The 24,565-nt window shown below is 39.8% G+C and overlaps 1 protein-coding gene across 1 annotated transcript in view; it reads left to right on the plus strand.

Moving 5' to 3' along the window:
- The window catches only part of LOC106084855 (ionotropic receptor 25a), a 46,323-nt gene extending 22,680 nt beyond the window's left edge, over positions 1-23,643 (plus strand). Inside the window, exons 4-9 of the mRNA XM_013248788.1 lie at positions 621-858; positions 4,165-4,279; positions 6,715-6,960; positions 18,966-19,558; positions 19,624-20,139; positions 23,119-23,643. Of these exons, the coding sequence (XP_013104242.1) occupies positions 621-858; positions 4,165-4,279; positions 6,715-6,960; positions 18,966-19,558; positions 19,624-20,139; positions 23,119-23,503 (2,093 nt within the window). The 3' untranslated portion in view covers positions 23,504-23,643. The remainder of the gene's footprint in view (positions 1-620; positions 859-4,164; positions 4,280-6,714; positions 6,961-18,965; positions 19,559-19,623; positions 20,140-23,118) is intronic.
- Positions 23,644-24,565: the final 922 nt, after the last annotated feature.

The following is a 24,565-nucleotide window of genomic DNA, read 5'->3' on the forward strand; positions in this document are numbered from 1 at the left end:
CCTGATATAGCTGCCACAAAAACCGATCCCCCGATTAGATTTCTTGAGCTTCTAGAGGGCGCAATTCTTATCCGATTTGGCTGAAATTTTGCACATGGTGTTTTGCCATGACTTCCAACAAATGTGCCAATTTGGTTAAAATTTGGTATCGGTCGTTTTGGTATGACTTCCAACAAATTGGTTGATAACCTGAATTTGCCGGAAATTTTGGAAGTGGTATTTTTCTATGACTTCTAACAGCCTAGACAAATACGGTCCATGTCAGTCAATAACTTGATGCTTTTCATATGTATAAATATTGACAAAGTCAGGGAATATAAGATTCGGCCCGGCCTAACTTAGCAGGCTTTAACTTGTTTTCCTTTTTTCGATTTTCTCCCACTGTGCAACGTGCCCCAAAACGGCATTTTTTATTTGAGAAGTTTTACACGGCGAAAAAATCTGCATTTTTGAGGTGTTAACCACATCTGAATTTTTTCGATTTTCTTGCCAGGATTCGGCTCCATGCGTTTATCGTCATTGGCGGACATGCTGCACCACAATGTCATTCGCAGAATTATATAAATTTTAAATTCACTTGTCCCCTTTTTTAAAGAAAACACATTATTTTATAATTCTAGAATCTTTGAAACCGGCCTATTTCGACCGCAAGTTTGCTTGGCACGCCATAACTCAAAATGAAGGCCAGCTCAGACCCAATGCAGAACATGCAACCATAATGTTTTTAAAACCCGTTGTGTATCCAAAAAATCAAGCACGTTTGGAACAACTCAAGACCAATTACAGCTTAAATGAAGAACCGGCAATTATGTCAGCATTCTACTTCGATTTGGCTCTTAGAACATTCTTGGCCATTAAGTAAGCCTATTTACCTTGTGAAGATTGGTACTATGTTGAAGTTTCACAGTAAAAACCTAAGTAAACAATATGATAAAAATCTTGATAATAACACAGCATACTACACCGAAAAAATAAAACTCGATTTCACGAAATTAATTGATCCCATTAATTTGTCATTTAAACTGCTTCCATCACAGTAATGAAATAAATGATAAAAACAATAAGTTTACAAATCTTAATCTAATTTAATTCTAAAGAGTTTTACCAATGTAAATAACCTCTTTTTGTATACATTTACTTAGAATAATTTTGAATTTATAATTATACAAAGCATTATTTTATTTTTAACATTTTCAAGAGCATATTTTTTACAAAATTTGATGTGTTAGTTCTTCTGGGGCGCCCACGTCCTTAAAAGTTCAGAAGATCTCGAGCAAGGCCATTGGGGTGACCCCAATGAGTGTAAATGTTGATTTCCTCCTTTTCCGGTTTGAGGTTTAAATCTTTAGGAATAGTAGCGTTCCTGACATAACATGGGGCTTCGACAATACTTCGTAGAATGGCAGATTGGCTTCTTTGTAATTTTACAGCACATGCTGTACCCCAGAGCTGTATGCAATATGTCCATATTGGTTTAATAATACTTTTATATAGCCAAACTTTGTATGTTGAAAATTTTAATAGTCACAAATGAGCCAATGCAGTTGGCTTGTTTTAAACTTTATTTGGATTAACTTTGCATTTATAAGATCAGTCCAAGTTAGACGTCTATCTAAGTGAATTCCCAGATACTTTACTTTATCTTTATCTTTAGAGTTGAATATTACTATTGGGACCATGATTCTCCAATAAGAGTAAAAGTTACATGGATGCACTTACTAGCGCTCACTACAATTCTCCTTTTCTGCAACCATTGTTCTAGCTCTCGGACGTGTATTTATAACTCTTTAGACGCATTTATCGAACTACGATGAATTCTAATAAAAGCAGCCTCATCTGTAAAAGTCGACGTGACCGTTGTGTCGGCACCAGGCATGGCTGCAGTATATATAGCATAGGTCCCAATATGCTTCCTTGTGGAAAGCCGTCATATATATTTTTGATGCCTCTGGGTTTCACTATAAATGACCTATTTGAAAGATAACACACTAAAAACTTATGGGTATGGGCTGGTAATAATCTACGCGCTTTATACAATAGTCCTTCATGCCACTCTCTGTCGAATGCAGGGGAGATGTCTATGAACAACGCTGCGCAGTACTGTTTGTTCTCGTATGCTTATCTAATAGAAATTGTTATAGGGTGTATTTGTTCTGCGGTGCTATGGCTCTCGAAAACAGAACTTGTGATCGGGTATTACACTGTTGTTCAATATATAAGGTTTTATTTTTGTCAGTAATTTGTTTTCAAATAATTTTGATAAAATTATGGGTCTATACGACTTTATTTGTGTAGGGTCCTTACCAGGTTTCTGGAACATAACAATTTCAGATCGTTTCCAAGATTGAGATTGATTGATGTAATAAGCTGTTGAAAATAATAATAATATTCTGACAGCTGATTGAGGAAGTTATTTTTTATAATTTTTGCGTTTATATTGTCGCCACCTGGCGATTCCTTATACTTCAAATCTTTTATTCAATTTCATTAAGCATCAAACGCAACTTATTGTTTATTGTATTTACTACAGGGAATTCAAAATCTGTAGTTTAATGGTTTGGAAGAACGAAACTATTTGAAGTATCATTAGGAGAGAAAACAGTTTCAAGATAACTTGCGTAAGCGTTAACGTTTTATTCTTCACTCTTTGCCCAGAAGCCAGATTCCAGACGTACTGGAGATTGGTGAGCAATAGGTCTACGCATGCTTTTTGTGGCTTTTCAGAGATTGAAGTCATTTGCTTCTGATGGTTACTATTAGATTGCATTAGTGAGGAGCTTTGATATAAGAGGACTTTTGTGGTAACTACCGTAGTCGCATTAGTTAAAAAGTCGGTGAATAATTTGGCTGCTTTCTCTATATCATCTTGTGATCGCAGTGGAACTTTCCCAGCTAATTGAGTGCAAATGTATTTTGTATATTTAGTCTAGTTGGAGAGTTATCAGATGAAAGGTCTAACGATGGACGAACTATATGTTTTCGCGTTTTATATTGCTTACTACCACGAAATCAAGTAGGTATGGAGTTTTGTTGAGGTCTGTGGGCCAATAGGTTGGTTGTCAACTTGAAATAGCGTCCAGCTCGGACGTTGTTAATGCACTGTAGAGTTGTGTGCCTCTAGATGTAATTAGACGTAAGCCCCAAAATGTATTTTTAGCAATATAGTCTCCAGCTGCAATAAATTTCGTTCCAAGGGTAGTGAAGTATTTTAAAAATTGATATTTACCAATGTTGTATCTAGGAGGACAGTAGATCGCTGAAATAACAATTTTATTATAAGTGACGTTTATTATGTTGCTTGAATGTGGTTGATCTTGTATTCGGGCAGTGGGCAATGTTTCATTGAATTACGTATAATGATTGCTGAACCCGCCACAGGCCTGTCATATGTAGAATATCCATTAATCTAAAGCAGTTTCTCGAGGTGAAGTGAATCTCAGAAACTAGGAGAATATCAATACTTTGATTCTGTAGAAAGTGATCAACTTCTTTTTTATGTTGGCTAAGCCGTTTGCATTCCCGTACCATATTACTAGGGACATTAGATTTGGTTGAGAATGCTTTGAATTAATATGTTTTGATTGGTCATCATTTCTTGCATCATAGTAGTTGCAAACATAGTTTGAACTCATATTTCAATAGAACTCTCAAGGGAAGATTTAACGGGGTTTCCTCTTGGTTTTTAAGCGACTGTGCGTATGAAATGTTTGGTTGACTTTCTTCATTACCGGTTGTGTATTCAAATAAAATAAAATAACTGAAAATTTTGATTGAATCGAATATTTTTTTAATTGAAATTTTCGAAATTTTCAATCGTGATCGTAATTAAAAAAAAATTGAGGTTCAATTAAAAAATTATTGAACCAATTAATTTATTGATTGATAACATTTTCGTGATATTTTTTTTATGTATAGTAACATTTTATCTGTGAGAAGATCAAATGTGAGAAGTTTGTCCCTGTTCCTTAGTGGAATGTTCATGGACCATATTTCATCAAAATAACAGAAGTATTTCGCATAGAATGAAATCAGTCTTTGTTTTAGGTTCGAAATTCATTATCTTATAAATAGTTGGAAGAAAATGTTGAGTTTTACAGTGAAACACGAACAGAGTACCGGCATTCATATGGTTATAGTTCATACTTTCTTATTATATTTTCACAGGACAATGTTACAATCTGGAGCCTGGCCTACAAAAATGGAATATTTGCGTTGCGATGATTTCCAAGGAGCAAACACGCCAGAAAGAAATATTAATTTAAAACAAGCATTTCTACAAGTGAAGTATATTTTGATATATTTGTTTTTTACAACATATTATTTCGCCATTTCTTTTGTAACACATCCAAATATTGATCTGAGACCCACGTCTCGTCTTGACATTCTAAGTCGATTTACCCATGTCCATCCGTCTGTCGAAAGCACGCTAACTTTCGAAGGAATAAAGCTAGTCGCTTGTAATTTTGCACAAATACTTATACTTGTACAATTAAAACTTAATTATTTGTTCACGACCATACTTTCGAAAATTTAGGGCTTTCATTTTTATTATCCTCATAATTAATCCTAAAATATTTGAAATGAAAATGTTCAAAATTCTCTGTTTCATGTTGCATGTTCTTTATTCTATCGAATAGGCAAAATCCATTTTACTAAATTTCCCATGAACATTACATTAAGGAACAGGGGATACTGGGGAAATTAGTGCAGTTCGATTAAAGTCTAAGCTCAATGATGAGGTGCCTCCTTTTTTATGCCGAGTCCGAACGGCGTGCCGCATAGCGACACCACTTGCATCACAAAAGTAGTGAATCCAGGAGTTCGGCATGATAGGCGGACATGCTAACCTCTGCGCCACGTAGGCCTGTTTATGCCCAACAACAACTTCGTGTGGCTTCGTTTGGCTGCCTCCATTACAAAGCCAATTCATTTAGTTGATGTTTGATGATAATCACACTAAAACAGTTTGGTTTTTTTAACAGTGTTAATGTGCCCATCACTGACATAGACTATTTTAGTCCATTGTGAAACCACAGTGACGACAGATTAGGCCTCTGGTGGGAATCGAACACACGAGCATGCTCGGATTACCAGTACAGGCATGCTACCAGCTCGTATATCAAGGCGACTTAAGAAATCTGCAAATGCTGAATTCGAACCAAGCGTTCAGCGTCATTGGCAAATAGGTGAAAATCATAACAAAAAAATTGAGTAGGAATTTTGAATTCCAGAGGTCCCAAAACCCCTATTCCGAAATGTGTGGTTTTTATCCGTTTTAAAATGTTCGAAAAGTGATGTACAACGGTCCAATTTTTAGCAAGGTCCTCTACAGATCGATTCCGATTTCGAGCATATTTGAGAAATAACATTGGCAAAACCAAATGCATTGTATTTAATAGCTCTCTCTGTCTTAACGGACTGTATGGCCTTTTTAGGCATTGAAATTGGTTCCAATGTCCTTTTTAAATTGCACATAGCACATATACAGTATAAACAGTGGAAACGTTATTTTACCAACACATATTAAATATACACTGGCTCATTCATTGCCAAGGTCTTTACTGGGTCAAACAGAACTAAACTCCACAATCTGCTTTCACTGTGTTCCGCGATTTATTTACGATATTCGATGTAGGCAGGACTATATATACATTTCTAATTTCTTGAGTGTTCTTTCGATTACAATCTAAATTTTGGGTGTATGTGCTTCTTCTATAATGCCTTAAAGCTTGTAGAATCGTTTTATCTTCGTCCTTATTTTCGATTTCTGAGTTCAACTTAAAATTGCATTACCACCTATGACGGCGAACGCCTGGGTTCAAAACCCCGGCATGAACATCAGAAAAATTTTCGGCTGTGGTTATCACCTTACTAATAACAAGTAAAAGCGTGCTATGTTCGGCCGGGCCGAATCTTATATACCCTCCACCATGGATCGCATTTGTCTAGCTCTTTCCACGGTATCTCTTTTTAGACAAACAAAGGATAAAAGAAAAGAATTGCTATGGTATTGGAACAATATCAAGGTGGGTTATTTCGGACCAATTGAATTGAATATTGGAGACCATAGTAGAAGTCATTGTGTAAAATTTCAGCCATATCTAGTAAGAATTGCGCATTTTAGGGGCTGAAGAAGTAAAATAGGGAGATCGGTTTATAGGGGAACTGTATTAGGCAATAAACCGATTTATACCATATTCGACACGTGGATGAAAGAAGCCATTGTACAAAATTTCAGGCAAATCGGATAATACTTGCGCTCTTTAGAAGCTCAAGAAGTCAAGATCCCATGTCGGTTTATAGGGCAGCTATGTCAGGTTATGGACCGATTTGAACTCTCAAGAAGTCAAGATCCCAGATTTATATAGCATCAAAACGTGGACCTATATAGCCCATTTACAATCCCAACCTACTTACACTAATAAGAAGTATTCAAACGACTAGCTTTACTCCTTCGAAAGTTAGCGTGCTTTCGACAGACGGACGGACATGGCTAGATCGACTTAAAATGTCATGAAGATCAAGAATATATATACTTTATGGGGTCTTAGACGAATATTTCGAGGAGTTGCAAACCGAATGACAAAATTAGTATACCCCCGTCCTATGGTGGAGGGAGGGAGAAGTTTATGCTAGGATTTTTATTAACATTTACATCAACATTTAAATTGGTATGTCTGAAATTATTGTTATGTTTTATGTTTAATGTGATAGGTTTCCGAACCCACATCTTATGGAGATTTTGAGTTGGCATCCCACCAAGGAAAGCCATTCAATGGCTACAGCTTTATGAATTTTGAAATGGATATACGTGTTGTACAAATTCGTAGTGGCAATTCAGATAATAGCAAACCCATTGGAACTTGGAAAGCTAGTTTGAACTCCCCACTTGTGATCAGCGATAAAAAATCCATGGAAAATGTAACTGCTGCTATTGTTTATAGAATCTCCACTATTGTCGTAAGTAAATAAATATGTAATACCTTTCATACACAGATTGAAGTTAACGATCTTTAAAATATTTTTTCTAAATTTGTATTGCAAATTGCGGTTTCCAGGGGCTCAAGAAGTTAAATCAGGAGATAGGTTTATATGGGATCCTACATCCAAATCTGAACCGATATGGCCCATTTGCAATCCGCAACAACCTACATCAATATTAAGTATCTGTGCAAAATTGCAAGTGGCTAGCTTTACGCGTTCGACTGCTATAGTAATTTCGACAAATGGACGGACATGACTAGTTCGACTCAGAATGGCGAGACGATACTTTATGGGGTCCTAGATCAATATTTCGAGGTGTTACAAACGAAATGTCTAGATTAGTATTCCCCCATTCTATGGTAATGGGTATTAAAAGCTTGCAATGGAAAATAGAAATGGAAATATCTATAACAAATTTGTATCTTGGCTACGCAATGGAAGATAATGTTTGCTTCCAAAGATGTAGAAAAAACTTTGTTTTTGGGGATTTAGATGTACTCCAAAACATGTGATGTTATGATTTTAACTTCTAATAATATGATTTTAACTTGTGATTTTATGACTTCAACATAGGGTAGACGCCAAAAAATGCATTAAAATTTTTCTACATCCTTTTAGCGTATTTTATATCCTTTTTTATTGTTACACAGAAAAAATTTAGACCTAAATTTGACCGATTAAACATGGTATTGACTTATAAAAATCTTTTCCAACCAGATGTTATTTGCTTAATTTATTTTTGGTATAAAAATTCGATATTTTTTTGTATAACAACAAGTGATTGGTAAATAAGTCATACCTTTAACATATTTTTAATTGTTCGAATTAAATTGTTATTTAATAGTATAAATTGTGTATTGACCAAAATTATATTGTGTTCACATTCACACATATGTAATACGAAAAGAAGTGCGAATGAGTCAAATATATGTCTAGCTTCTATTACATACAGTGGTATGGCTAGTGGCGTGGCTAGACAAAAAAAATCTAGAAAATTAGAAGTGTGGTTTTTATCTCTACATAAAATGTAATTTTTCTTTGGTAATAATTTTAAACCTAACCAAATGTATAGTGAAAAATTTTGCGCTGAAATAGTGTAATGCAGAAAAATGCCGTATATGAATAAATGCCAAACCAAAAAAATTGGAGGACATCGTAGAATGTAAACGAGGTATTTATTAATGCATAATATTGTTGTTGTTGTAGTAGCAGTGTGTGGTACACTGAGGCGGCAGCCCTTGCCGATGAAGGAATTCATCGGGTCAATCCGGTACATACAGCCGGCTGCCATGGGATTGATTAATGCATATTATTAGTATTATCATATTTTAGTATTTTATTATCCATATATATAGATTATATTGACTTGGGCGCTAAGGATGGAAGATAACATATGTGGATCAAGATTTCGTGTTATTCCCCGCAAAATGCTAAGATTGGTATTTATAACGATTCGTTTTAAATATGTATGTATATAAATTATTTTGTTTATAATACTCTTTACAGACGGTGTCGCCGACAACGAAGAGAGGCTCAAAATGGAATCGACATTGTTCTTTTTTTTAGAACCTTGGAATCATTAAGAAAAGATATAATGATTTTTTAGCAATATTTTTCATGTTTTATACGCAATTTAAATCAATGAATGAAACAGTTGTTGTTGTAGCCACATTTTCATGTGGAGGTGGGGATCCTCGTCAAGCTCCTGTAGGTGAGCAAGCTCGTTCCAGTCCGTGATTGTCCGCGACTGCCGTTGCAGCTACTCCGTATAAAGCGTTCCACTTTCGCAACATGTGGACTCATGTGGCTCGCACACAAAAAAAAAATGACCCAATAGAATACTTTCGAATGAAGTTGAACTTCATATAGCGCTAAAGACATTTTTATTCGTTTTTAGTTAATGTGTATCTAAAATATAATTACATCAAAAGAACTTCGTTATGGTTCAACGTTTAATTAATGAAACTAAATTATTCTTTATGCAGTACATATGATGAACAATTTTGAAAGATATTTTGAACTGAAATCAACATAATTTATGGAATAAAATATCCGAAATATTTACTGTGTAAATAATAAATCTGAACGAAATTTTGGAAAAATCTCGGCTTTTATTCCATTCAGATTTAACCAATGCGCATGAGATAATTCATTTAATTGTAGATGTATTATTTATTCTCATATTAATCCTTTGTTCTATTCTATTACACGTTGCGAATATTAATTTCGTATGTATTAAAAACGTTCACATATTTAGTTTTTAATGGCTTTGGCTTAATATTTTATAGACTGTTAAAAAAAATTGAAAGTGTTGAGTATAGATACGTAGTTTTATTTTCATTCTAATATTTACCTTCAAAGGTGTCCGTCTGTAATTAGTAGTAAAGGGTGATTTTTTTGAGGTTAGGATTTTCATGCATTAGTATTTGACAGATCACGTGTGATTTCAGACATGGTGTCAAAGAGAAAGATGCTCAGTATGCTTTGACATTTCATCATGAATAGACTTACTAACGAGCAACGCTTGCAAATCATTGAATTTTATTACCAAAATCAGTGTTCGGTTCGAAATGTGTTCATTCACCGTAACGTTGCGTCCAACAGCATCTCCACACCAAACAGTGCATTTTTCGGGATGCATGGGCAGTTCTTGAACGGCTTCTGGTTGCTCTTCACTCCAAATGCGGCAATTTTGCTTATTTACGTAGCCATTCAACCAGAAATGAGCCTCATCGCTGAACAAAATTTGTCAAAATTTGAACACATTTCGAACCGAACACTGATTTTGGTAATAAAATTCAATGATTTGCAAGCGTTGCTCGTTAGTAAGTCTATTCATGATGAAATGTCAAAGCATACTGAGCATCTTTCTCTTTGACACCATGTCTGAAATCCCACGTGATCTGTCAAATACTAATGCATGAAAATCCTAACCTCAAAAAAATCACCCTTTATAAATCCTTAACGTTAAAATATTCCATCGCTGCAAAAATTTTAGATCGCATTTCAATTGTAAAAGTTCCTGCAAACAAAGTTAAACAAATATCGGCAAAGCAAGTGAATAATTTCTATTTTTTATTACTAATGCTTACCCAGGTTAGGTTAGGTCGAAAAGAGGGTGCAGATATATATCCGCCCCATGCCACTATGGACATACACCTAAGCCAGTAATCGGCTCGTTGTGCGCTCTAAAACTCAATAAAGTAACCTCTAAAAAGAAAATTTTAAGTTAGGAATTCCGTGCTACTTACAAAATCCTTAATTGTTTTATGTGTCCCTATATGTCCCATTATGATACCAAGAGCTATACTTACCTTCTTCTTACTTCCTTTCAGTAACAGCCTCGTCTTCTCACGATCTGGATCCCCCCATAGGATTTTCGCCGTCCAACTGACCGTTTCACTGTTTCACAATGTTACATGCGCATTCGTCGCCCACTCCCTTAACTCGGACTGCGTCGACCCGAAAGGTTTCGGGTTAACCAAGTTTTTTGGAGACAGTCCTATGGCCTTCGCCGCCAAATCGTCTGCCCTTTCATTTCCTCTTACTCCGTTATGGCCCGGCACCGGCAAACAATGCGGATTTTCCCATCCTCAGAGAAGGCGTTAATCTTCTCCTTACACTGCAAGACTGTTCATGACCTTACCGTCCTGGTTGTTATTGCCCTTATGGCAATTTTATGGTCAGGCAGTCTAAAACAGATGTCAGTCCCTGGATTTTTAATTTAAACCCCCAGGCCCACTCTGTTCTCTAGCTTTGATACATCCGTGTAACATGATCTTCCAGATGGCAATACTAGGCTTCCGTCAATCCAAGACTGTGCCGATGGCAGCAGTGCGTCGCACTCGACTTCAAGGTTCATCTCAGGTTTCCGATCGGAAACCTCTCCACTTCCTTCCAGGTTTCCTATCGTCGCCTTGATTATACCGCAATGGTATGAGCTGCTCCCATCCTCAATCCAATTCTCCCATCGCCTTAAGTCTCATAGCCGTAGTGGCTACCTCACACTTAATCTGTATGTCAATGGGTCGGATATCTTGAATAGTCTCCAGTCCCTTAGTGGGCGTGGTCCTCATCGCTCCGCCTATGCCAAGACAACATGTTCTCTGAACTTGTTGTATGGTCCTTATGTTGCACTTTTTCTCCATAGTAGTCCACCAAATTACTGAGGCGTAATCACGCTCCTGTAGAGCCAGTGGACTATTCTAGGGTTCAAGCCCAATTTCGTGCCTGCGTGTCATTTAACCAACATCTGTGAGCCTTCTAAGTACGCTACTGAACGTGAAACTTCCAATGCAGTTTCCTGTCGAAGATCACTTCTAAGTATTTGACCTTGTCAGATATCGAAATCGTTCTGTTGAAGAAACGTGATGCGTCAAATTGACCCATCTTCGTCTATCTTGTGAACAGGCAGATTTCAGTCTTCTCTGGGTTAAAATTGAGATCCCTGGGTCTAACCCAGTCGTATACCATCTGCAAGCCCCTTTCGGATCTTCTGCATAGCTGATTCGGATACTTACTTCTTGGAAGTATTATAACATCGTCCCGCAGACGGGTTAAAATCCCTCCACAGTCAGCATCTCTAACAGGTTATTAATGGTGGTCACCCATAGGAGTGGCTATAAAATGCTTCCTTGTCGTCTTGTAACGTTTCAGTTTGGACATGGGCTTTTGAGAAAAACTTGTTCATATTGGCGGCGTCATTAACGCTATCGACCTGTTCGCAGAAAAGCTTCCAGAAAGCACGTTTTGCTGCTCTGATCTTATTGCATTCCTTGAGCCGTGTGTAGTACACATCCCAATAAACTTCCACTTTTTTTAACGTGCTATGTTATAAAGTCGGCTGACCTCTTTCCCAATAATGCGAGTCTTTCCGGTCATCCAGGATTTTTCTTGGACAGATTTGCTTTCTCGAAGAGGACAACTATCTTCAAAAGACTCCACTAGTGAAGTCGTAATCCTGTTGACATTGTCGTCAATGTCTTCAATGCTTGATCAACCTAAATTATATTGTCCAAGCCTTCTTCTGAGTAGTCTTCTGCATTTGGGTTTCAAATTATTATATGGTCGTGCTATTCTAAACCTAATGTAGCGATGGTCAGAGAAGGAATGTTCCATGGAGACAATCCAATCCTGTACCTCATCGATTAAATTTTCCGAACATATTGAAAACCTTCTCTGTTTTGCTTTCCTCACCAGCCGTTTCACCTCCGACGTAGGTGGCGGTGTCGGAGACTAGAGAGGCAGATAAAGTGATGCCAGGTATGCCCCACCGTCTCTCTGACAACTCTGGGGAAAATATATAATTAAAATTTTTATGACAAACAACGCAGGTCCTCGGCCGAGTACCAGAGTTAGCACAAAATGATTGGTAGTTCATATGGTTCCGTCCAGAAACTTTGTTCCGGGTCGCCCATTGCTTCTAAATTAAGGCGATATGAATCTTGCCCTTGCTGATTTTCTCCATCAGAGCATGTATTGTCTCGCTCAGGTGGAGGTTTATCTTAATGACCTCAATCATTGGTCCTGCGATAAATGGGCATCTTGGAAGTGGGTAATGGACTCATCGTCTGCTCCCTGTTCTTTAGACTGCATTGAGTTTCCCTTCACTGCACTGTCTGATGTTTTAATTTTAGGATCTTTGCCTATCATATTCTTCCGAATCTTGAGAAAGTCGGTAATGGTTCCTTTATCAAGTCCCTGTTCGTTAGGCTGTATTGAGTCCACCGTCTCTGCACTGCCTGATATTTTAGTATTATGACCTTTGCTTATCCTAGTCTTCCCAATATCGTCATCGGCCCCTGTTCGTGAGTGTCCTGCCACTGCACTGCCTGATGGCTCAAAATAAGAATATTTGCCTATCCTAGTTTCCCCAATCTTGATTAATGCCCACCACAACGGTTTGTCGGTATCAATACATTCTGCTGGCGCAAAGTGCAGCGTAAAGATGTCCCCTCTACACTCGCAACTCGTAATTTTTATGGGTGGACCGTCTTCAGTTCGACACATATTTGAAAATCGAGAACCTCCACTTGAGACCTATGATCTGGTAGAATCCCAGCAGATGCACTGCCGATATCGATGACTGCACAAGTCATCTCATCCTTGTTGTGCTTCCTTGCCACTCTGGCGTAAGAGGGCGGCTCCTTACCGTTCCCAGCGACAATAACCCTTTCCGTGATGGCTGTGGCATCCTTTTGGAAGTCACAGTCCACCATGAAAACTCAGGGGCCGTGCGCGCTTCCTTCATTACTGTTCCGAATTTGTATCCCTCCACAGGACATTGTCTGGAATCTCCATTGCGGGAGGGCCTGGTTGGTCTTCCCAGAGTACTTGAAAGCGGGAAGAACTAACATTCCCTTCTAACATTCTGCACTTACGCCCGATGCATACTCCTCTGTCTCCTTTCGGTGCATACTCCCCTGTCTCCTTCGTCGTGCCCCGGATGGCTTTCTCGGTCATATTGTGAGCTTAGCAAAGCCCTCGCTCACTTCCATCGTCATCCCGCTGTCCTCATCTCTCGATTCGGCTGCGATGACTGAGTTGTTAGGTCACCTCAAATGCAAATTTGCCCATGAACATTCCATGAAGAAACAGGGGCAAACTTCTCACATATCAATGAGTGCTGTTTGATTCAAGTTTAATCACATTTATTGATAAGGGACCACTCTTTTATATCCCTTTTGAAAAGAAATGGTTTCATATGTTTGACAAAGTTAATAATTTTAGAGATGGTTAAAATAAAACCTACATATATATTAGTACTCTTGTTGTTGTTGTTGTAGCAGTTTATTGTGTACTATATTTCGACTGCTTGATTCTGTTGAGTGTAAGACCCAGGAACTCTGCGACTAAGATGGGGTGCGTCCACAGGGATCTGGGTCTGAGTCGAGTGGGTCTGGCCGGGCAGTTAAACAGGTGACGTGTATCGTGCGGTTCCTGGTTACAATCGGGACATACATCTTGCACGTCGGCATCAATCCTTGCTCTGTGGGAATTGAGGCGGCTGCATCTTCCGGAACGTAATTGAGCCAAAACTACTCTTGTTTGCCGGGGGAGGTCGATTTCTTCGGGTGCAATGGGTGGCGGTCGTTCTCCAAGGACTACATTCACCCGGTAGCCAATCACCGCATCTGCTACCGGGTCTGCATGAATGTTGTTTAGACCCGCTTGTTATGCCGCTTGATCTAGAGGTTCTCTCTTGTAGCGCTGAACCTCACGCTCTAGATCGTGTAGATCTACCTTAAGGCTTCTGGGCCTGTGGATGATGATTTGGATGATTTCTGCGATAACAGCCCAAAAGGTATTGCTTGGACAGCATGTAGTTATGTCTTCGCAATGGTAGGATCTTTGTCTCCTGATGGAGGTGGTCCACATGAGAACTGAGGAGACAGTCGCCCTCCGTCGCAGTTCGGAGGGCGGCATCCTGACAGATCTGAATATTATTCCACTGCGTGTCACAAAGTTGACGAGACCACACTGGCGCTGCATAACTTACCACAGACCGGCCAATTGCTTTGTACATGGTCAACAAGGTTTCTTTGTCTGCAGCCCAAGTGGTGCCAGCAAGTGACTTGAGGACCTTGTTTCTACTTTTGACTTTATTGCAGATTGCTGTGGCATGTGAGGAGAATGTGTAAGAGCTGTCAAATGTGACGTCAAGTATTTTGGGACACTTGATGGTCGGAATCATTTCTCCATCGACCATCACAGTCAGCTCGGTATTCACCTCACGCGTATTTGTAGTGAACAATGTGGCTGAAGATTTGGTGGCGGATATCTTCAGATTTCTTGCAGCGAAATATGAGGCAAGCTCGTTGAGGTAGACGTTCAACCTATCACAGATGTCATCAATGGGTGGGGGGCCTGATGCCATGATCGTCTGCATATGATACGATCTCTATGCCGTCTGGAGGGTGTGGAATGGAGGATAGGTAGAGGTTAAACAGTGCCGGAGATATCACCTCCCCTTGGGGAACTCCCTGTTTCGCTCACCAGTGTTTCGACTTCTTATCCCTAAATTCCACAATGACTGGCGACCACACAGACAATTCGCGACCCAGCGTTTCAGGCCTGGCTGGAGAGATCAGGGGATGCATTGGAGATGTCTAGCGAGCTGCACCTCCTCGTAATCCTAGTGAGGGCATCCTCTTTCCTCATTGATAGCACCGTGGAGCTATCAATCTGCTCTGCCAAAGCTGTGCGGCGCTGGTCGTTACCTAGGGGAGAATGCCATGACGTGTGATGCGCATTAAAGTCCACTAGAACCAGACGATTATGGCCAGCAACCCATTTATGTCGGGGTTGTAAGCCTGGCCATTAATCGGGACACAGCTACCAACCGGCGGTATATACACGTTGTAAACTTCTATCTCGGCAGTACCAGACCTGACTGCTATCCCCATGCATTCCATGTAGGGGTCACTAGCGTCAAGCGCAGGCGAGTTAGGTCTATACTGCACGGAATGGTGTATAACGAAGGCCAAACTCCCACCTCCATTCCTTGAGCGATCCTTACGTAGCACATTGTAGCCGTGACAACTGTGCAAGCTGCAGGTGTTAGTCAGATTTGTCTCCTGGATCGCTGCGGCCGATATGCTCTTCCGACTCATAAAATCTACAATCTCATCAATCTTGCCTCGCAGTCCATTGCAGTTTAACTGCAAGAACGATACACTTCCCGGCACTGGCCTGGCAATAGTAGGGCTGGGGGGCTGTCGTTGCATAAATTGCCGTACGGGAGAGGTCGGGGGGGTCACATAGTCCGACGACGAGGACGCCGAAGGCGACGACGACGACGCTTGTGACCCGCTGCTGGCTATGTTCGCACAGCACCTTGCGACATAGCCAGTATGACTATACTCCCGTAGTAAAGTGAGGCCAGAGCAAGATCGGAAATGTACCCACTCCAAGCACCGGTTACACCTCACCGACACTGACCGATGATGAAGGCGGCTCTGGCAAACGGAACAGAACCAGGGTCCGGGGTTCTTTTCAATCCCGGCACGGACCAGAAGCATACGGAGAAGGCACTCCCATGACGAAAAAAGACGAACAAGTACACTGAGGTGGCAGCCCTTGCCGATGAGGATTCCATCGGATCAAACCGATGCGTACAACCGGCTGCCATGGGATTGATTAGTACTCTACTATTACTTAAGTTATCTAACCTAAGTATTAGTACTCTTCAATTACTTAAGTTAGATACATTTATTCAATTGAAAAATGCTATAGTGACGGAAAGTCATTGCAAAACCCTACATTTAAATAAAGAAAAAAATTTATCAAACATAGTCTACACAAAGGTAGTGTTAACGATATAAGATCTTAGGGTCAGATTATATCCCAACAAAAAAATAGCAAGACTTTAAATTGTGTTGAAATTAATTTTCATAAAACTGGAAAAAGAGATCAAGTTGTAGGAGAGACATCACTATTTCCAAGTTTATCTTATATATAAAAATCAATTTGTGTTTGTTTATCGGTTTGTTTGTTTTGTTTGTGTGTTCCTTATAGACTCAAAAACGGCTGAACCGATTTTCTTGAAATTTTCACAGATGGTGCATAATGATCCCGTGGTGAAAACATGGTACTAAATTTTTTGATATCTGAAGGGGGGCGGACCCTCCCCCTTTCCCTAATTTTCAGAAACGCCAGATCTCGGTGATGGGTGGTGCGATTTAAGCGAAATTTTGTGCGCTCTTATAGTAACCTAAAAATAAAAATTTGGTATCCAAATTTCGGATGGAGTACTTAGGGGGCAGCCCCACCCCCAAAACCTACCAAATATATATAGAGACCAATAATGACAATATGGGACTCAAATGAAAGGTATTTAAGAGTAGAAATCGTATCTGATATCCAATTATCGGACTAAGGTTTGGGGGACCACACCAACCTCCCTAAATCGGATATATTTATCGACCTTGGCAATATGGGACTCAAATGCGAGGTATTTGTGAGTAAAATACAAATTTGATGTGCAAATGTGGGACCAAGTTTCTGGCGGTGCACCCCTTCCGCAAAACATCCCTCAAACAGGACTTATTTACTGATCATGGCAATATGGGGCTCAAATAAAAGGTCTTTGGGAGAAAAGCACAAATCTGATATCAATATTCGGGAAAAAGTGTGTAAAGCGCCATCCCACCCCCATAACACCACCCATATAGGACGTATTTGCTGACCATTCCAATATTTTAGAGTAAAACACGAATCTGATATAAAGGGTGATTTTTTGAGGTTAGGATTTTCATGCATTAGTATTTGACAGATCACGTGGGATTTCAGACATGGTGTCAAAGAGAAAGATGCTCAGTATGCTTTGACATTTCATCATGAATAGACTTACTAACGAGCAACGCTTGCAAATCATTGAATTTTATTACCAAAATCAGTGTTCGGTTCGAAATGTGTTCAAATTTTGACAAATTTTGTTCAGCGATGAGGCTCATTTCTGGTTGAATGGCTACGTAATAAAGCAAAATTGCCGCATTTGGAGTGAAGAGCAACCAGAAGCCGTTCAAGAACTGCCCATGCATCCCGAAAAATGCACTGTTTGGTGTGGTTTGTACGCTGGTGGAATCATTGGACCGTATTTTTTCAAAGATGCTGTTGGACGCAACGTTACGGTGAATGAACACATTTCGAACCGAACACTGATTTTGGTAATAAAATTCAATGATTTGCAAGCGTTGCTCGTTAGTAAGTCTATTCATGATGAAATGTCAAAGCATACTGAGCATCTTTCTCTTTGACACCATGTCTGAAATCCCACGTGATCTGTCAAATACTAATGCATGAAAATCCTAACCTCAAAAAAATCACCCTTTATATTTTCAGGGCCAAGTCACTGAACGGCCGCCCCATCCCCCAAAAGACCCCCGAAACCGGTCATGTTTGCCGACCAGGGGAAATATGGGGCTCAAATGAAAGGTATTTGGGAGTAGACCATGAATCTGATACCAACATTCTGGACCAACTCCCTAGGGGATGTACCACCCCCATAACAACGGCCGAATAGGACGTATTTGCCCACCATGACAATTTTGGGACTTAAAGGGAGTGGATCTCGATATTGATAGTTTTTAGGGCCGGTTATATTTGCTGACTTCTACAATAAGGGGTTTAAATGAAAGGTATTTGAGATTAGAAAACGAATTTGATATACAATTTGGAGGACAATGGCAATATGCGGTTCAAATAAATGACATTTGAGAGAAGAGCACGATGCTGATATATTTTCAGAGCCAAGTGTTTGGGGGACCACCCCACTGCCGAAAACACCCCTAAATCGGGCATATTTACCAACCACGTCAATGTGGGGCTCAAATGAAAGGTATTGGGGGTCAACCCCTTAGCAAGACATTTAATAACTGAGTGTATCTAATAAGCAAACGTTAATGACCCTTAACTCTGCGAGCGAATTCATAGACCAGTAAAGATCATATGAGATTCAGATAAAGGCATTTATATAGTTACGCTTTTGCGCAGCAGAGCGGATCTGGCTTAGCTAGTATTGATATAAATATCGGCTGATTTCATATTTGGCGTGTCAGCGCTTAAAAGGCTGAACAATTTAATTTTCTCATTCAGGAGAACAACATGGTCCGTCTAAAACTCTGAGCGCCCGGTTCAGATCCTGACGAAAAATCAAAAAAAAAACTGTGGTTGTATCCATACACCAATACTGGCGACATTTGTGAGGCATGGGAAATGTCTGCACTAAGTGGTGTTGCTCTTTGATCCTTTATCATTGAGCTAAAACTTGAAACGGACTACAGATTTTGTTATAAGTGATGTTCTTCAATGACATGTTTGTGTTTTTTCAATGATCACTTTAAAGCCAAATAAAATAAGGAAAAGATGTTTCTAGTTTTCCCTTAAATTATTTGATTTATCTCTTTTAACATTTCGTTAAAATTGTTTGATAATATTGGTCATGTTGAAATTTGATTGTTTGTCGATTTTGTTTTTTTTAGCAAGCTCCTTTCATAATGAGAGATGAAACAGCACCTAAAGGCTTCAAAGGCTATTGTATTGATCTGATCGACGAAATTGCCAGTATTGTAAATTTCGAGTATACCATTGAAGAGGTAGAGGATGGCAACTTTGGAAACATGAATGATAATGAAGAATGGGATGGTGTTATTAAACAACTAATAGACAAGAAAGCAGATATCGGTTTGGGCTCAATATCGGTTATGGCTGAACGAGAAAATGTAATCGACTTTACAGTGCCCTATTACGATCTGGTTGGTATAGGAATAATGATGCTAAAGCCAAGTGCACCCAGCTCTCTGTTCAAGTTCCTGACCGTGCTAGAGACAAATGTTTGGCTGTGTATAATGGCTGCGTATTTTTTTACCAGCTTTCTGATGTGGATCTTTGATCGCTGGAGCCCCTACAGTTATCAAAATAATAAAGAAAAATATAAGGACGATGATGAAAAACGAGAATTTAACCTAAAAGAATGCCTCTGGTTTTGTATGACGTCGCTAACACCTCAAGGTGGCGGCGAGGCGCCGAAAAATCTATCTGGACGTTTGGTAGCTGCAACTTGGTGGTTATTTGGGTAGGTTGCTGGATTTTGAATATTTCTATATAATCTGATATTTTTTTTTTATAATCATTTATTAGTTTCATTATAATTGCTTCGTATACGGCTAACTTAGCTGCTTTCTTGACCGTATCCCGCTTGGACACACCCGTTGAGTCCTTGGATGATTTATCGAAACAATACAAAATTTTATATGCCCCCCTAAATGGTTCCTCGTCAATGGTCTTCTTCGAACGCATGGCCAATATTGAACAAAAGTTCTATGAAATCTGGAAAGATCTTTCCCTAAATGATTCTCTCACTCCTTTGGAAAGATCCAAATTAGCCGTATGGGATTATCCAGTCAGTGACAAATACACGAAAATGTGGCAAGCTATGCAGGAAACAAAATTGCCTGCAACCTTAGATGAAGCACTGGCGCGAGTTCGAAATTCAACCACAGCAACAGGATTTGCTTTTCTAGGTGATGCCACCGATATTCGTTATCTTGTTATGACCAACTGCGACCTACAAATGGTGGGAGAAGAGTTTTCACGAAAACCATATGCCATTGCTGTGCAACAAGGCTCCCATCTCAAAGATCAATTCAATAATGCGTTAGTACTACCACTACTACTACAAGTCCTAAAGTTATTAGGTTGAAAAGAGGGTGCTAACATTAATTCGCCCCACGCCACTATGAACATAAACGCTAAAAAGTAGCCTTGAAAAAAAAATCTAAGTCAGGAATTCAGTACTACTTACACAATCCCCAATTGTTTACGATATCATAATCATAAGTTGGTTCATGTCTGGCATTGTGTCCCCGCCTAACTGCTTGTGTCAATGATATAGGAAATGCTCCACCATATGCCCTAAACATGCCATCCCTTGCTACACTAATTTTTTATAATGAAATCGTACCCCTATGTGTCCCGTTATGATACGGAAAGCTATAATGTCCTCCTTCTAACTTCCTTTCAGCAATAACCTCATCTTCTCACGATCCGGATCTCCCCATAGGATATTCGTCTTCCTACTGACCATTTCGCTGTTCCACCGCGTTCGTCGACCACACCCTTATCTCGGACTTTATCGACCCGAAAAGCCTGGGGATAACCAAGTTTACTGACGATAGTCCTCTGGCCTTCACTGCCAAATCGTCTGGTGTTTAATTCCCCCTTACTCCGCTATAGCCCGGATTGTGCCATCCACAGAGAAGACGTTAATCTCCTTATGTCACTCAAAGACTGTTTGAGACCTTACCGCCTTGGCTGTTATTGGCCTTATGACCAGTTTACTTTCCGAAAAGATAATGACACTCGTAGTTCTCACATTATCACCACACCACCTCATGCATTCCGTGATAACCCTAATCTCCGCCTGCAGGACCATATTATGGTCAGGCAGTCGAAAACAGATATCATTTCCTGGGTTCTCAATGTAGACTCCCAGCCCCACTCTGTGCTTTAGCTGTGATCTATGTGTGTAGCATGATGTTCCCAATGGCAATACCAGAGTTCTCTCAATCCAAGACTGTGCCACTGGCAGCATTGTCTCGCACTCGACCTCGAGTGTGGTCTCAGGTATCCCATCGGAAACCCCTTACATTCCTTCCAGGTTTGGCATCGTCGCCTCGATTATACCGGATGCTATGACCTGCTGCTATGCTCTATCCACTCTCTCATCGTCTTAAGTCTCATAGCCGCAGTTGCTGCCTCACACTTAATCTGTATGTCTATGGGTCGGATATATAGAATAGTCGCCAGTTCCCTAGTGAGCTAGAGCCTCATCGCTCCACCTATGGCAAGACAACATGTTCTTTGAACCTGTTGTATTAACCTTACACTGAACTTTTTCTCTATTGCTGAGCACCAACTACTGAGACGCAAGTATTGGTCCGTTCACGCTCCTGTAGAGCCTGTGGAATATCCTCGGATTTAAGCCCCATTTCGGGCCTAGGGGTCATTAGCTTAGTACCTAACATCTGTGAGCCTTCTAAATACGCTCCTGAACAAGAGACTTCTAATGCAGTTTCCTGTCCAAGATCACTTCTAAGTATTTGACCTTGTCAGATATCGAAATCGTTCTGTTGAGGATACATGGTGCGTCAAAATGGCCCACCTTCGTTTTCCTCATGAACAGGCAGATTTCGGTATTCTCTGGGTTATCATTGAGACCTCTAGAGCTAGCCCAGACGTATGCCATCTACAAGAGCCTTTCTGCACATCTACGTAGCTGATTCGGATCCTTACCTTTTAGAAGAATTATAACATCGTCCTCTTATTTGTGGTGGCCACCCAGTTTATCCACCCGTTTCTTAGCATATGGTTTATTCAGTCTCTAAGGACTCGATACACCCGGTACTACTCTAAGGATTGCATCTGTGTGTCGGTCCGCACATTGTTGAACACGCCCCCGATGTCAATACATACAGCCAATGCGTACGTCGTGGCATGTAAGGATTCTTTTATTTTATGCACATCCTCGTGCAGGGCAGTCTCCACCGGCCTTCCCTTGGCATAGGCATGCTGTTTATATTTGAGCAGTTTGCTGGATGTCCTACTCTTTATAATGATATCCACAATACGTTCCATGGTTTTGAGTAGGAAGGACGTAAGGCTTATAGATCTGTAGGCCTTTGGTGTCGCAGAACTTGCCTCGCCGGGTTTAGGTACGAATACTACCCTTGCCACCTGCCAGGCTTTCGGAGTGTACGCAAGTCCTAGGCAGGCTTTGAAAATAGTGACCAGATGGGGCGCCAGATAGTCGGCCTCCTTCTCCTCGGTATAGGTGGATGACCTCAATCATTCCTCCTCCAGTAATTGTACTTCTTGGGAGTGAATGAAGATCTCATCTTTGCCTATCCTAGTTTTCTGAATCTTTAGGTTGTATTGAGTCTCCCCGTCCCCGCACTCCCTGATGTTCCGATATTAGGATCTTTGCCTATCCAAGGCTTCCAAATTTTAAGTAAATAGGCTTCTTGGGAGAGTGTGATGGTCTCATCGTCGTGAGTTCCCTGCTCGTTAGGCTGCATTGAGTTTCCTGTCACTTGAGAAGGTCGGTGATGGTTCCATCGTAGAGTCCCAGTTCTTTAGGCTGTGCCGAGTCTCTCGTCTCTGCACTGCGTGATGTTTTAATATTAGGGTCATTGCTTATCCTAGTCTTCCCATTATTGAGAAAGTCGGTGATGGTCATCGCCATCGTCCCCCTGTGTATTGAATCTCCTGCCACTAAACTGCCTGGTGATTGATTTGCCTTCCCAATCTAGTAGTACTCCATGGCTTTCGTCTTAGCCAAACCTGTCACGGTGACTTGATTAATGCCCACCATAAGCAGAGTTTCATCCTGCTTCTATACCCCATTTCTCCGCGACCAAACCTTGGTTTTGCATGTTCAAAAAGCCTACCATGCGATCTGTCACATGATGAAGATAGTCGCCTTTTTGAGTTGGGTTGTCCATCTTTCTCACCAGGTCGAGTTTTGCACCCCAGGGATATTAGATAATCCCAATGAGCTTTCTGACCTAAAGTTGTTAAACTGACAATGAAAGTTATAAAATATAAATGAGGTAATTTTATTTTATCAAATTTCAGCATTTTAACGTTGCTAAACAAAAGGCAATTGGAAAAAATCAAGGACAAATGGTGGAAACATGACGATATAGAGGACAAATGCCATAAATCTGAAAACCAGTCAGATGGTATTTCCATTGAAAATATCGGAGGCGTATTTATAGTGATTTTCGTTGGGATTGGAATGGCTTGCATAACACTGGTATTTGAGTACTGGTGGTACAAATGGCGCAAAAATCCTCGTATTATAGATGTAGCAGAAGCAAAGTCTACTCCTCTCGGAAAAGATATGAAATTAGCCGAACACATCATATTAGGCCAGACCGGAAAAGAATACGAAGATCCAAAAAACATGTTACGCCCACGCTTTAACAAGAATCCAGTCAATTTTAAACCAAGGTTCTAAGTGACCATGCAAAATATTTACTGAATTGTTTCCTATAATATTTAAATCCTTAACGAGCACCTTGCATAAAATAAATGCTACAGAAATAAATCACAAAGAAGTGCGATCAAAATTGTATTCAAAAAGGTTAAAATACTAAATTCGTTATTTGTTTTAAAGGGGTTAATCAGTTAAAAGCTTTAACCATTAACTATTTGATCATTTAACACAAAACTGAGGATATGTCGCTTTGAAACATCAAACAATTTATTTAATTCAGAACTTCTCTCGATTGGGATTCCCAGGTTGCGTTTAACATAGCATATGCAATGCTATTCAATATTCCTTCCAAAGATGTAGAATGAGAAAAAATTGTATCACTTTGGAAGTATTACATAAATGGAGTTCTTTTAGAATAACCCCCAATTGAAATTGCTGGGCTAGGTAAGGTTGAAATGAAGGTGTGGATTGTAATCAACCTCATGTTAATATGTATGATTTGCCAATTATCATCCTGTTAAGATGAAATTTTGCACATTAGGTTTAAAATAACTTCCAATATCCGTGCCAAGAATGGTCCAAATGGGCGCCCGGTAGCCGAGTTGGTAGCATGCTTGGATTACCAGTGCAGGGGTCGTGGGTTCAATTCCCGCCAGAAGCCTTGGTCTGTCGCTACTGTGGCATCACAACGGATTTAAAATATTCAGCCCTATTCTGAATAACAATTCCCAGAGCGTTTATTCCCTACTCCCTTTTCCCCTATTCTGAATAACAATTTACTGGGAGTTTCTTCCCTAATCCCTTTTCCCTTATTCTAAACAAACTCCGAAAAAGGGAAATATCTCCCAGGGAAAAAGTAGCTATTCTGAATCGATATAAAAGGGAGAATGAGACGGTAAAAATTGGGAAAAATTCCCCCAAACAAATAAAAGGGAGCTAAGATAAAAAATTGTGAATTTTAATGCTTTTTTTTTTGAAAAAATGGTGCCACTTTTTATTATTTACGAACAATTTAAAATGTATGAAAATTATTTTCCACTTTTTCATCAAAATCAAGTACAAATTTTTTAGGTTCTCCCGGTT

This window comes from Stomoxys calcitrans, chromosome 3, assembly GCF_963082655.1.
Source record: "Stomoxys calcitrans chromosome 3, idStoCalc2.1, whole genome shotgun sequence".
Classification (NCBI taxonomy): domain Eukaryota; kingdom Metazoa; phylum Arthropoda; class Insecta; order Diptera; family Muscidae; genus Stomoxys; species Stomoxys calcitrans.